Source organism: Pan troglodytes, chromosome 2 (assembly GCF_028858775.2).
Source record: "Pan troglodytes isolate AG18354 chromosome 2, NHGRI_mPanTro3-v2.0_pri, whole genome shotgun sequence".
Classification (NCBI taxonomy): Eukaryota; Metazoa; Chordata; class Mammalia; order Primates; family Hominidae; genus Pan; species Pan troglodytes.
The window spans coordinates 152,386,310-152,402,175 of NC_086015.1; the positions used below are offsets into that span (position 1 = coordinate 152,386,310).

Below are 15,866 nucleotides of genomic sequence, written 5' to 3' on the forward strand. Positions count from 1 at the left end.
GGCGTGAACCCAGGAGGCGGGGCTTGCAGTGAGCTGAGATCATGCCACTGCACTCCAGCCTGGTTGACAGAGCGAGACGCCGTCTCAAAAAAAAAAAAAGAATAAACTATAAAGCCAAAAAAAAAAAAGGTAACTATGTGAGGTATGAGTATTTTACATAAAATAATATTACAGTTTTAAAAGCAATTTCTGAAATGCAGAAGTACAATGAATTAACCCGTATATCCAGTGGTGGCAAAACTATGTGGAGAAGAACTATTCCAAGTGATTTTAGATATGTAATTTGTCTAAAAATCTCTAGTGGGATCTACCCTAATGACAAAAAGAGTGGCAAACAAATCTTAAACTGTTTTCAGTAATCATATTGTTGATTGTAGTGTTGTAATTGTGATTCTGAGACTGTTGTATGTATATTGTCGGATGAATCAAATGAATATGTTGGTGTCATGAAAAAAATAAGATTTTTCAGTGCAGTTTAAGGCAGATACAAATATAAGATTGATGCAGTTAATAACAAACCAAAAAATCTGTAGACTCAAATTTGAATAGAAAGTATTAGTATGAAATCATGATGAATTTATCTGAAAAGTTTTTTCCCATTTTCTTCCACTGAAAAGGCCCAGAAACAATTGTTTGCCCAATAGCAACAAGCAACTCTAGTGCCCACATTGTGGTTCCAAATCCTCACCAAAAAAAAAAAAACAAACAAAAAACAGGGCTTTTGGGAACAAATGGTTAGTTTCAGTTCTGGCTCCGAAAATGTGCAAAATGAGCCTGGTGTCTCGTTATACTAGAAAGCAAAGAATCTTCAAAGATTACTATGATGTAAAAATAAAGGAGTCAACCTGAACAAGTCCTTCAGTGTCAGAAAGGATACTTTGAACATCAGTAGGAATAATGGCAGTGAATTGTAACACACCACATATGCTTAAATCCACGAGTGCACAATGCTACTTAAAAGTAAAAAAAAAATTGAGAAGCCTTTGATTAATTTGAAAACTTATAAATATAGGGAATGAATCAAGTATTTGTCATTGTCAGGCCTCTGAGCCCAAGCCAAGCCATCGCATCCCCTGTGACTTGCACGTATATGCCCAGATGGCCTGAAGTAACTGAAGAATCACAAAAGAAGTGAATATGCCCTGCCCCACCTTAACTGATGACATTCCACCACAAAAGAAATGTAAATGGCCGGTCTTTGCCTTAACTGATGACATTACCTTGTGAAAGTCCTTTTCCTGGCTCATCCTGGCTCAAAAAGCACCACTACTGAGCACCTTGCGACCCCCACTCCTGCCTGCCAGAGAACAAACCCCCTTTGACTGTAATTTTCCTTTACCTACCCAAATCCTATAAAACGGCCCCACCCTTATCTGCCTTCGCTGACTCTCTTTTCGGACTCAGTCCGCCTGCACCCGGGTGAAATAAACAGCCATGTTGCTCACACAAAGCCTGTTTGGTGGTCTCTTCACATGGACGCGCATGAAAGTCATACTCTTTCTATATACTGTGTACCTCAGGGTAACCAAATAAATCATTAAGAAGTTCCTGTTTATAGAGAAGTATGCCAGCTAATAAAGAAAGGAAGATGGAATTAGAATATTACTATTATGCAACACTGATTAGTTTATGAATCTAGGAAACCATCATCAGTAGCTGATAACATCCCCAGTTAAGGGACAACTATAAATTATGTACTCCCTGACAGAAGTGCCCAGTACCACATTTGAAGCAGTCTTGAAAAAAAAAAATCTAAATTAGATCAAACTTTTAGATGTAACTACTACTTATAATAAGGAAATAAAAGCAGAGAGAAAGAAACATGTTTTAGCGATCCCCAACATTTTTGGCACCAGGGACCGGTTTCACGGAAGACAATTTTTCTACAAAAACTTGGGAAAGGGGGGTGGTTTCTGGATGAAACTATTCTACCTCAGATCATCAGGCATAGATTCTGATAAGGAGCGTGCAACCTAGACCCCTCACATGCACAGTTCACAATAGGGTTTGCGCTCGTATGAGAATCTAATGCCGCCACTGATCTGACAGGAGGCAGAGCTCAGGCGATAATGCTTGCTTGCCTGCTGCTCACTTCCTGCTGTGCAGCCCAGTTCCTGACAGACCACCTAACAGGCTCACCTCCTGCTGTGTGGCCCATGGGTGTGTGTCTGGGGGATGTTGGGGACCCCTGTGTTAAATGATACCATACGATAAAAAGTAAAATGAAGACATGGGAAATTTCTACGGGACCAATGACTCTTGCAACAGAAAAATTGCAAGTAAACAATCTTAGGAAACATATAAATTGATTGTAATATGTGTAATTGTTTGGATACTGATCCAAGCAACAGACCTAAAAAGTCAGTTGGGGAAATGTGAACATTGATTGGCTATTTGATAACTTTAAAGCGTTATGATGTGTGTTGTTATTATTTTAAGGTGTGATAATTGTGGGCATTTTTAAAGAAGTCCTTATCTTTTAAAGGTATATACTAAAGTATTTTTGGAGATAATGATGAGGTTAGATATTTCTATTTCTGTCAAATGATCATTTTCAAAGAGATTGAACAATTTTTTTTCCCCAGTTGGACTTACCTGTCTCCCATTTGCATGTAAACTTCCTTTCTTGCATATTTTCATTGGCCCAATAAGCCCAGTGAATATATCTTTAGTGGGATCCACAGCAGAATAATACATCTTAGCTAGACACACAGGATCTGCATTAGTGGGTCCTACTTCTTTGGGGACAGTCCATTCATAGGTGAATGTTTCTGTGGGTGCCACATGGGAGGCTGAAGGAGGCACACCTGTGAGAAAGGTCACATTAGAGAGGTGAAGTGTGCTTTCTAACGTGGTCATTTGAGCCACAAAGTAGACTAAGTTTAGTCTAGAATAGCCCACTTCTGAGTTCTTTGTTATAAATTAGAATGGAATCCCATTTATGCTGTGGTGTCAGATAACAGACCGATGTGATTGCATCCAGATAGACTCTTCTAAACCTCCTCCTGGGAGTGGTGCCCCTCTTTGTGCTCACACATCTTCCGGGAATGTCCCTAGCACCTTTCATGTTGTATTGCATGTATTTCTCTCGAACAGAGCTTAACTTTCTTGAAGGCGAGCACTGTCTCTACATTTCTATCAGCTAGAACAATGCCGGCAATACAGTGTAATCGATGCATTTTCTATTGAATAAAATGGAACTGAAAATTACATTCCATTCCATAATTGTAGAACTGAAAGGAACTTTGCAGGTGATCCTATTTAAATCTCTCAAATTTACATTTGAATAACCTGTTCACAGTCACACTGCAAGTGGTAGCAAAGTCACTAGTCTTCACTGGTCCTTCTTGATATGTAAAAATAGTCAAAAAATCCACATAATGAAATATTTTATATCATTAAAATTAGGTTTATAAAACCCTTGTAATGCTAAGAGAACAAACTCTGATTATGAAATTAAAATAACATTTATTTGCTATGATCTCAACCGTATTTAAAATATATATTATATGTATACAGATGAAAATGGAAGAATTATATAAAAATATAAGAGCGATTGTTTATAGAACTATGGATAATTAGTATTTTTTGCTACCTTTCTATATTTTTCAAATATTCTAAAGTGAACATCGAACATTCTTATAAGAACTTTTTTAAAAATTAAAAATCACCCAAGGTACTCCAGAAATGTATAATTGATACAACCCAACTAAATTACTATCAGGATTGTCAATAATCATCCAATTAAGGCAGGACAAAATTCCGTAAACCAATTGGAGGTAGGAGAAGGGGTTTATTTGTTTCCTGGCATGATGCCTAGAAATGATATATGAGCGGTTTCCTTGGGAGTTCCTGCCTTCAGTTTTTGCAGCACACTGTCAGTGACCAGTACAGTGGGTTATTAAACATTGTTGATTTGTTACACAGTGCTGTATACTCACTTCTGCTCTGGGGGTTGTAATTTGGGGAATAGTATGTGCCCTCGTTGTTCTTATTGAATCTCACCCCAATCGGCTCAATACTGAGGGGATATGCTCCTTTGTTATGGAAGGTTACTCTGATGGTGTCTCCCACCTCTGCCCAAATGACAGGACCTGGGAACAAAGAGAGAATTATTATCCTTCCTTGGTATGTAACATGCAGAATGTATAAGATAGTTATCTTCTTTGACTGTGTTCTCTGGCAAGAACTACTAGGAGCAACATGCTATTTGTGGTGAATGGAAAGCTTGGTTTTTGAAAAGTCCATAATCAATCTGATATGTCGGGGTTGGAAGGAGAGAAGGGCTTTTTAATTCAACTTCAGATTAATGAAATGGATTATCATTTTTGTACAAGTCAGTTAGTAAGCTTTACACATCTACAAAAACTATTCAGAATGTTGAGACTCCTCAGCCTAATCTTCTGTTGGCTGGAGGTGTGTCATTTGTCCCAAGAGTTAGGTGCTATAAACTCTGACCACCCAAAGCAGGTAAGTTGAATTGTTTTGGATGTGAAGGATAACACTGTTTTGGATTTTCCATGACCAAAATTAATGATTACCAATTATAGAATAAAAAAATATATTTTACATAAATATTTTATGTAATATACAAAATGACATTTATAGAGAGTTTCCTATCTGTTCTTCTGAGTGTATGTCTATTAACTGATTTAATCCCTATACCAACTTTAATAACTATTGTTCCCATTTTACAGAAGGGAGCAGGGACAGACAGTGAGTACTTTTCTTTTTTTCTTTTTTCTTTTTTTGAGATGGAGTCTCATTCTGTTGCCTAGGCTGGAGTGCAGTGGCATGATCTTGGCTAACTGCAACCTCTGCCTCCCAGGTTCAAGTGATTCTTCTGTCGCAGCCTCCCAGTAGCTGGGATTACAGGAACTCGCCACCACGCCATTCTAATTTTTGTACTTTTTTTTTTTTTTTAGTAGAGATGGGGTTTCGCCATGTTGGCCAGGCTAGTCTTGAACTCCTGACCTAAGTGATCTGCCTGCCTCGGCCTCCCAAAATGCTGGGAATACAGGCATGAGCCACCGCGCCCAGCCAAATTGAGTAACTTTCAAAGGTCACACAGCTAATGTATGCACTGTGTACTCACAAAAAAAACAGCTTTTTATAAGGGCCTCCAATTCTTGTAATACCTTGTTCAAAAAGTATTATACCTCTGAGTCACCACCAGGAAAAAAAAAAAGTGAAGAACCAGGACAATCTGAATCCATACTCTGTTTGCTCACCCACTGTTATTCTGCCTGCGTGCCTTGGCGAGAATAGGTCTCTGGACTCTGGCTGGGGGCAGCCTGCGGAGGGCTCTAGGATAGATCCTGCTTGTTTCATTAGTAGCCTGGGATTGATTGATTGATTGATTTTGAGACGGAGTCTCGCTCTGTCACCCAGGCTGGAGTGCAGTGGCATGATCTCAGCTCACTGCAAGCTCCGCCTCCCGAGTTCACGCCATTCTCCTGCCTCAGCCTCCAGAGTAACTGGGACAGGCACCCGCCACCATGCCCGGCTAATTTTTTTTGTATTTTTAGTAGAGACTGGTTTCACCTTGTTAGCCAGGATGGTCTCGATCTCCTGACCTCGTGATCCGCCCGCCTCGGCCTCCCAAAGTGCTGAGATTACAGGCGTGAGCCACCACGCCTGGCCCTAGCCTGGGTTTTATTTCTAAGGGAACACATCTTTAACTAAGTGCAGAGGCTCACAACTTAGTTATCTATTTAAACCAAGTCACATAAACACACAACACACAATTCCCCTTACCTCTTTGAAGAAAAAAATAACCATTTGAAGTCAGGTCAGCATGGGTTTTTGTTTGTTTGTTTGTTTGTTTTGTTTTTTGAGATGTAGTCTCGCTCTGTCTCCCAGGCTGGAGTGCAGTGGCACAATCTTGACTCACTGCAACCTCCGCCTCCCGGGTTCAAGCGATTCTCATGCCTCAGCATCGAGGCACAAGAAACTGGGATTACAGGTACATGCCACCACGCCCTGCTAATTTTTGTATTTTTAGTAAAGATGGGGTTTCACCATGTTGTCCAAGCTGGTCTCAAACTCCTTACCCAAGTGATCTGCCCGCCTCAGCCTCCCAAAGTGCTGAGATTACAGGGGTGAGCTACCACTCCCGGCCGTCAGCAGGGCTTTTAATGATGAAAATTTACCATTGGTAATTTACATTTGGAAAAGTACTTAGCTGCTGCATTTTATTGTTTTATCTTCCACACGCCTACTTAACACATAGAAATCATGCAGTAGGTCCTGAAGTTACTATTCTTTCTGAGATTGATGTAGCCCATGGGAAGAGTAAACCAGCCATATATATTCTGCAAGAACTCACCCAGGATGCCAAGATGCTCTTCTTCAGGGCCTCTCTCCTTTCGATTTGTGAAGGAGGCATCTGTGTACTCACGATAAACCAGCTTTTTATAAGAGCCTCCAATTCTTGTGGTACCTTGTTCAAAAAACACCGCTGAGTCACTGCAGGGGGAAAAAAGTGTTTAATGCTGGGGTTGAAGTAGAACAGAAAGCAGGTATTCACTTAAGGTGCTAATTGAAGAGAAAAATTCTGACCAGTGCTTAGAGATGAATATTATCCATGATTTACAGCAATCCGTACCAGTTACTCAAACAAAGCAGATAGTTCCAGTCCACTCACAGAAGGATGGTCAGTTAAGAAGTAGAGAATCATGGAGGATGTTTATTTTTTCAAGTGAAGAGAAAATTTTCAGAAGGGCCCCTTCAACCCCTTGACAAAGGATTCTACCATAGAATCTTTTTATCAAATTGTGAAATGTTTAAAAACACAGTGGCTAGTTTTTTGTTGTTGTTGTTGTTGTTGTTTGTCTTTTTTTTTTTTTTTTTTTTGACATGGAGTCTCGCTCTGTCGCCCAGGCTGGAGTGCAGTGGCACATGTCAGCTCACTGCAAGCTTTGCCTCCTGGGTTCACACCATTCTCCTGCCTCAGCCTCCCGAGTAGCTGGGACTACAGGTGCCTGCCACCATGCCCAGCTAATTTTTTGTATTTCTTTAGTAGAGACAGGGTTTCACCGTGTTAGCCAGGATGGTCTCGATCTCCTGACCTCATGATCTGCCCGCCTCAGCCTCCCAAAGTGCTGGGATTACAGGCATGAGCCACCATGCCTGGCCGTTTTTTGTTTTTTTTTTTGAGATGGAGTCTCGCTCTGTTGCCCAGGCTGGAGTGCAGTGGTGCCATCTCAGCTCACTGCAACCTCCACCTCCCAGGTTCAAGCAATTCTCCTGCCTCAGCCTCCCGAGCAGCTGGGACTACAGGCGCCCGCCACAACGCCTGGCTAATTTTTTGTATTTTTAGTAGAGACAGGGTTTCACCGTGTTAGCCAGGATGGTCTCGATCTCCTGACCTCAGTGATCCACCCGCCTTGGCGTTGCAAAGTACTGGGATTACAGGCGTAAGCCACTGCGCCCGGCCCCAGTGGCTACTCTTTATTGTGTATTAGCACTGGCCAGCTGCTAAGGAGCTTTTATTTATTTATTTTTTGTTTTTGGAGCAGAGTCTCGCTCTCTTGCCCAAGCTGGAGTGCCGTGGTGTGATCTTGGCTCACTGCAACCTCTGCCTCTCTGGTTCAAGTGATTCTCATACCTCAGCCTCCTGAATAACTGGGATTACAGGCATATGCCACCATGCTCAGCTAATTTTTTGGTTTTTAATAGAGACGGGGCTTTGGTATGTTGGCCAGGCTGGTCTCGCACTCCTGGCCTCAAGTGATCCACCCACTTTGGCCTCCCAAAGTGCTGGGTTTACAGGCATGAGCCACGGCACCTGGCCAGAAGCTTTTGTTTATTAGCTGAAACTCACATGACATCACAACAAAGTTGGTATTATTCTCCCTATTTTGCAAATGAAGAAATTAAATTTCAGAAAGCTAATTATTTGACTTGCGCAAAGCCACCTCATTCATCATTTCTTTCACTTGACAAATGCATCAAACACCTGCTCTTTGCTGGGAATCCTGCTATGTGTTGATGACTTAACCATAAGCAAGGTGGACTCTTCCTTGTCCACGTGGACCTTACATCTGGCAGAGAAGACAGGCCATGAACCCATCAATATAATACAGTGTAATAAGCACAGGGTATTATGGAGCATTTCTTTGAGGTTGGGGAAAGTGCAGCGAAGAGGCCACAAAGACATTCCAGAGGAAGTGATTACTTAAAACTACCTAAAGGGGAAGTAGAGTTAGCAAGATGAAGTGTGTGTGTAGCGCAGAGACTAGGGCAGGTATATACAAAGAGGAAACTGCTTATGAGCAGGCTTAGAGAAAAGAGCGAGCATGCCATGTTCTAGAAAATATGGCAGAAGCATAGCATGCAAGACAGGGCAGAGGAGTGAAGAATGAGGCTTAGATAGATGGGAGATAAGCAGTAGGACCTAGTTAAGGTTTCAGCCTTCCATCCCAGGGCAGTGAGAAGCATTTGAAAGATTTAAACATTCAGGATTAGCATTTTAGGAGGATCCCTCTGGCGGATGTTTGGAGAATGTGTTGGAAAATACAAGACTGCAGTAGGGAGACCAGTCAGGAGCCTGCTTTTCTAATCTCAGTGAGAGGCAGAGATGAGTTCATAGGTATTGGCGAAGAAGATGGAGAGAAGTAGACAGCCTTCAGAGATAGTTTCTATAAAGTAAGGCAGTAGTTGATGAGGAGAGGAGTTTGAATAGCCTCATCCATGTGGGGGTGTCACTAAAAAGTTTGAAATGCAATCTGAAATTCACTAGATCCTCCTGAGTTGGAGACGCAGCGTTGGGAGTAATCACATGTAGGTGTCAGTGTAGCATGGGACTTAAATCTCTGCTTCAGGAGTCACAGGTCTGGTCTGAGCAAGTCCTAGCTATCCATTTATTGTGTGATGTTGGATGAATTACTTAACCTTTCCAAGGAGGGTATTTTTAATATGGATGGCAAACAGGGCTTCTCTGAGGAAGTGATATATGAGTAAAGACTTGGAGCAGGGGAGTGGCATCATCTCATTGACATTTTTGAAAGATCACAGTACTGCTTTGTAAAAAATCGATAGTAGGAAAGGAAGACAAACAGAAAGAATGACTGGGAGGCTGTGGAAGTCATTCAGACATGTACAAAGAGTAGCTTGTGTACATCAAAGGACACTATCAAGAAAGTGAAAGACAACCTATAGAATGCCAGAAAACATTTGCAAATAACTGATAAGGAATTAATATCCTGAATATATAAAGAACTCCTACAGGTCAACAACAACAACAACAACAACAACACAAATCCCACTTCAAAAATGGCTGAAGGACTTAAATAGACATTTATCTGAAGAAGATACACAAATGACCAAAAAGTACATGAAAAGATCCTCAACATTACTAGTCATTAAGAAAATGCAAATCAAAACCACTATGAAATATCACTTATGCTCATTAGGATGGTTATTATTAAAAAAAAAAAAACAGAAAATAACAAGTGTTGATGAGAATATGAAGAAATTGAAACCCCTGTACATTGCTGATGAGCCTGTAAAATGGTGCAGTTGCTATGGAAAACAGAAAAGTGGTTCCTCAAAAAATTAAAAATAGAATTACCATTTCTATTAATTATTTTGCATATCCAGCTAGAAGCGATTCCGCTTCTAGCTGGATATGCAAAATAATTAAAAGCAGAGATTTGAACAGTGATATTTGTATAACAATTGTTCATAGCAACATTAGTCACAATAGCCAAAAGGTGGAAACGACCCAAATGTTTATCAACAGATGAATGAATAAACAAAATATGGTATATACATACAATGAAGCATTATTCAGCCTTAAAGAGGAATGAAATTCTGATGCATGCTACAACATGAACAAATCTTAAAACATTATGCTAAGTGATATAAAAGACACAAAAGAACCAATATTGTATGATTCCACTTGTATGAGTTGCCTAGAATAGGAAAACTCATAGAGACAGAAAGTAGAATCAAGCTTATCAGGGGGTGGAGAAAGAGTGGAAGAAGGTTGTTATTGTTTAAAGGGTTCAGAGTTTTCATTTGGGATGATAAAAAAAAAGTTCTGGAAATGGATAGTGGTGACGGCTATACAATACTGTAACTGTACTTAATGCTGCTGAATCGTACAGTGCCATGTTTTCTGAAATGGAGAGCAAATTAATTGATTTATCTAATAGTATTCAGTGTTTTCTTAGGACTTTGTCAAGCATTTGATAACTTTTGAACCCATCTTTTTTCATGGACTCAAAACTCATAGTTCTCAAGCTCAGACTCTTACATCAAATACCTTAATAAATATTTAGCAGTCTAGTTACTCAATTTCAGATACCAATTAAAATTTTAATTGCTGAATTAGCCTTTTGTAGTTCCTTTGTGAGGGGGAGAGCATATTTTGAAATAGTACTCTTTTTTTGTGAATTACCTTCCAGGTGCTGTTAAGTTTTCTTTAGTGAAGATGTCTATACCAGAGGGAGCATAGTTCCAGATGATTTCCTCAGCGGCAATGTAGTAGTGTCTAACATGCTTCCCACGGATATTATCCTTTGATGAAGACTTGTTACACTCCTGGACCTGGAAAAAGGCTTGCAAACCGGCTGAAATGAAACAGAAAGAGGCATTGATTAATGAAGACAATGTTTCTCTCTCCTATTGCCCTGTAAACACTGCTCGGGTGATGACAAGTAGAAATTGAAGAAATAGACAGATAGAAACAGTACTATAAACTAGGGCAGACAGCTGTAAATAAATTAATGATGGAAAACTCAAGTTTAAAACAGACATACTTTGTTTTTTATGTACATACAGCATAGAGATATTAAGCATATATGTTTTCAAAATATGGTACCAGTTTCTGTGGGGTTTCACTTGGTAGTTGTTTCGATGAGAGAAAAAGAACAAATCTGTAGATAAGCAGAGAAGAGAGGCTTTGACATATTTTAAGGGGTTGCATTGGGTGGAGGAGGAGGTACAAGGAGGAGGTACCAAATGAGCTTATATTATTGCTGTCTTGTACAAGATGGTTGTGCATCTGCTGTGCTGGGCCTTCTGTGGCCCAGAGCATATTTGATAAAAGCAATTATATTTGCAGGTCAAAGTAAAATATCTGAACTCCTATGTTAAACTTAATTTATTCAGTAGACCAATATTAAAAACTAATATTTTTCAAGAACAAGGAATGTTTTTATTGCCTAAGTTAAAGAGATAAAGGAAGGATTTATCGAGTTAAACTAAGGGATGGCCAGGCTCAAATAAAGAACAAAGTTAATTAAACTTGACAGAAATAAGTCGAAAAACAGGGTGCTTTCCAGTGCAACATAGAATTTTTCTGGATGTTACAATACTGGTATATTTTACAAAGCTGAGTAAGTATATATAGTACTATACTTTCAGGGCCAGTTGTTCTTTCCAAAAACTAATATATTTTCAGATTTCATTACTTTATAATATTCCTGTCTTACAGTCTTTTTTTATTACATTATTATATATACCATCATAGGGATAAAACTAAGATGCCAGTTCAAAGCTCAGATTATTTCAAAGATATTTAGCTTTTAGATTCTGATTCCCAGTAACCACCTTTTTCAGCTGACTGCTAATTTCAGGAAAGATGTCCTACCTTTCAGATGGTTTAGATTCTGACAGCTGAGCATCCATTCTCCAGGGTTCTGGGCCACCATATAAGCATCAAACAGGGTAGCAGGAAAGAGGTTGATTGTATCAATACGGTAGTTCTTGTTAGTCAATGCTTGCCCGTGAAAGAAAGCTGCGTGCACATCAACTTCATTACCCATACCAAAAAGGTACCATTTTACTCTGTCTTCAGCACACATGGAGAGTCCTGGGAGACTTCCAAAAGTGTATCCATTCACAGCTGTAAGTCAAGAGCAGAGTTTGTGACTAAGAGTCATTAATGCTTGAGATAGTGAGAGTTACCTCTATATAAATAGAATCAATTTGGAATGGCAAATATCTGGCACATATGGTGGTATTCCTGCCCCCTATACTCATGTCAGACATTGCTAATCAATCACAGCACTCTTTCATTTTGGAACTGAATTCAGCCTGAGGATTCTTATCAATACCATATTAACAGATGAACACAATACTGAAGATAAAACCTATTTGCTGTCTTTGTTATAAACTGTACACATTGTGTGTGTGTGTGTAAATACAGAGGTGTGCATATATACATACATATAAACAAAGCACACACATAGAACTAATAGAAAAAAGATTGAATATTAGTATTCAGTTATTCATCATGTTGGTAGTATGGATGTTTTTGCTTGTCAGAAAATTTCCAATTTTCTACCATAAATTTATTTTGTAAAAAGTACATAAGAATAGCTTTTTTTAAAGATTGCAAGACAAAATTTTTAAGATTGGAAGAGATATGAAGGAGGGAAAAAATGTAGAAGGGCAGCAGGGACAGAGCCACAAAGACCTAAAAGTTCATATGCAAGGTGGCCTGAAACCCTCAGAAGAAACTTATGGTCACTGTTCAAACTGGGTGGCCCTAAAAATTTCCCAAGTGGAAATTAGTTCTGGGAAGAATCCTGAGTGCACCACATGTAACACTGGTACCAAACCAAACCTGCTCAGGCTAGAATTTTGAGTATCTTTTTATAACAACTATTTTTGTTAGTACACAACAGAGACAGGATTAAAGTATGGAAAGAGGACCTTCCACCCAGATATAAGTAAAAGTTGGAAACAAAATCTGTACTTTGTTAACTAGTTTATTTTTCTACTTTGGTAGTATCGTTATTTTTGTGCTCTCGGTTTCTGAGTACAGGTTATTTTGAAGAAGTTAAACACAAACAAATAAACGAAAATATCTACTTATTGGTCTAGTTGTTGTTAAGGGACTCTGTTTTTCATGCAAATTATGAGAAATAGATAATCTTACTAAGCTCATTATTTTGTGTCTGAGAATTAAGAAAAAGTCTAAACTGTAAAAAAAGCATTTCTAGAAAAGTAAAGTGAACTGAAATGTAGAAAAGAATGATGCAGACTAAGGGGCCCAATGAGGGCAACATAGTATGTAAAACGAATACCTTTCAGAACTCGTGGTTTGAACTATTTTCTTAAATATAGTTAGATGCTTTAAAATATAATATGGTTTTAAGCATTTAGTTTAATAATTTGGAGCTGCCTCAAATAATTTTTAGAATGAGTCTAGTGGATAAATAAATATATTAATGTCACATACATATGCATTAAACCATAATTGATGCTTTATCCTTACCAGTTGGGGAACAAGTTTGGTGTATCTGGCTTTACCTGGCTTAGAGTTTTTATTTTGACTTACTTAGCTGAATATCAAATTGCACATCCAATATGCTTTGTTATAAGGACCACAGACTAGACACACAGTACTTATTTATGTGAGGGAATAAGCTTAGCAGAATTAATGGATCAAGGGAAAAGAAAGTAAAGTTAACATATCTGCTGTAATCTTACAATACATTCTGTTACTCTCCTGGAAGTCTTCATTGTCTTTGTCAACTTTCTCTGGTTCTGAGCAGTAGGTTTTAATGTTGTCTTCTAGGTACCAGCTGAAATTTTCATCCACCACAGAAAACATCACCACAAATTCTCGGTCAATATGTTTTTCTTTTTCTTTATCTAGAGAATCTGGAGTTAAAGTTACTATTTTAGCAAGACTAAACTTTTAGCATGTATTTTGATTTATGTTTTCAGGTGATTTATAGTTTTTAAAAATTTTAGTATTTATTTTTTCAAATAAATCACAAGTCTGGACCAGTCACTCCTGTTTTACAGACAGAAACACTCAGGGAATTTTTATGATCAGTATCTGGTGCTTGGAAGACACTCCTGTATCTGGATATCCACTGACCACATAACTATTAAATGCTTTTTGGCAAATGGGAAGATTGGAATTCAAAGTTGTGCGTCTATTTTCTGGTGCATATAGCCACAAACAGAGACAAGTCTTTACAGGTAATGATTGTTCAAGTTAGAATTGTATTTCAGGCTCTTGAGCTCCGTTGTCTTTTTCATGATGTTAGAAATAAATACTATGATATTATGTTTACCAATATAGTATGAGTAACTACAGATCTATCACCGTGGAGTGCCCTTTTGGTAGTCACATTTGGTAAAGTCATATGTCTCTTCAGCACCACTGTTGGAAGTTACATACAGCAAACTGATCCCTGAGAGAATATATTTCTTTCACATTACTTTGGCATTTTCCCCGTAGGAATGCTTGTTCTATTTATCCCTTCTTCTCCTAGTCCTGCCTGGCTCTTCCCTTCCTTTTTTTCTACTTACCACCTCTCTACCTTACCTGCTCAATCTCAGCACAGAAGACTTGATTTCTTTTTAAAAGACAAACTGCCCTGCCCCTGTCTTTTGGTCATATAGCGTGTGCAATATGGAGAAGATGTACCTTTTTTACAGATTATTAAAGGTCCGATGAGTCCTGAGGCAATATCTTTTGGAGCATCAATGTGGGAATGGTAAATCCTAGTCACGCAATTGCCATCTCCTTCCCCAGGACTTTGTTCTTCAGTGGCAAGCAACATGTATGTATACTGCTCTCCTGGATATACTTTGTCATCTGCTCTTTGAAAATCTGTGGTGTTATCAGGGTAGATGGCCCCTAGGAAGCAACACGCAATGAAGGTGCAAAGTGAATATGTTTGAACTTAAATGAGAGAATAGATAGTCCATTAATTCATTCAGCAAACATTTATTAAACATCTACTATGTGATCCTTGGGGATGTGATATCCTATTTGGACACAGGAAAATGAAAGGCTAAGGACTAGGGTGTTTAGAAGCTTCACAGACATTTTTATTATTTTTTATATTTGATTGGGTTTTCAGAGAGCATAATGACTTTTTGTTTGCAATGTAAAGAACTCGGGTCATGGTATGGGAGTCTGAGCAAGAAGGCTACCCTCTTCTAAATTCAAAACTTCTTATATGATCTCAGATTTTTCCCATGAAGTAACCATAAAATTAAAAACATTTCTACTCTCAATTTTGGAAATTTCCAAACACACACAAAGGTTGAGAGAAGAAAATGCTGAACCTCCGTGTACCCATCAAACCAGCTTTAACAATGATCGACTCAAGGCCAACCTTGTTTCATCTGTACCCCCACACACTCTTATCCCCAGTATCATCAAATTATTTTAAAGCACGTCTCAGACATCATATTCCATTCATAAATACTTGAGTATGTATCTCTAAAAGATAGGAACTCTTTTTTTCTTCTAACAAAACCACAGTACCATTACCACACCTTTAAAATGAATGGTAATTCCCTAGTAAGCCATGAAATCATTAAAAAGAAATAGGATGGCAGTCAGCCTTTTATGCTATGAATGTAATTTATCCCTAAACAACAACAAAAACAAAAAAAGTCAACACATTCACCTTCTAAACCAATATCTCTTTTAATAAGACAACTAACAATGAATCAAATCAAATTTTAAATTAATTTCCCTATTCGATCATTATAATTTCAATGAACTGTAGCATGACTTCAGCATTTTTGCTTATGATAGCAGCTGATAGTTATTGAGGTATTACTATGTATTCTTATTGTCTCTATTTTATAGATGAGGAAACTGAAGCTGAAAGAACTTAAGTAATTTGTCCAAGGTCACTCAAACAGTGAAAGGCAAGGCTGGGGCTCAGACCTTTGTCTATTAATTTCAAAGCCCTTGCTTTTCATCACTACAAAATACCACCTTTTTTACCATCATTGTTAAGGACTAAGAATGAGATCACAGGCACCAAACCTTATCTTTGTTTTTCAGATACTATTTTCAAGGCTTCCAAGTCCTACATTCAAATGACTTTTTCAGTTAATTGTGTCTCATATGTGACTACAGTCATCCAGGCATA

The 15,866-nt window shown here is 38.5% G+C and overlaps 1 protein-coding gene across 5 annotated transcripts in view; it reads right to left on the minus strand.

The window, feature by feature from the left end:
* Positions 1-15,866, minus strand: part of CP (ceruloplasmin) — a 59,648-nt gene that overhangs the window by 33,282 nt on the left and 10,500 nt on the right. For all 5 annotated transcript variants that reach the window (XM_016942143.4, XM_054681160.2, XM_016942144.4 and 2 more), the window contains exons 3-9: positions 14,399-14,611; positions 13,447-13,620; positions 11,600-11,854; positions 10,406-10,577; positions 6,329-6,468; positions 3,942-4,094; positions 2,596-2,807 (exon numbers count right to left, since the gene is read on the minus strand). In XM_016942143.4, the coding sequence (XP_016797632.1) occupies positions 2,596-2,807; positions 3,942-4,094; positions 6,329-6,468; positions 10,406-10,577; positions 11,600-11,854; positions 13,447-13,620; positions 14,399-14,611 (1,319 nt within the window). The remainder of the gene's footprint in view (positions 1-2,595; positions 2,808-3,941; positions 4,095-6,328; positions 6,469-10,405; positions 10,578-11,599; positions 11,855-13,446; positions 13,621-14,398; positions 14,612-15,866) is intronic.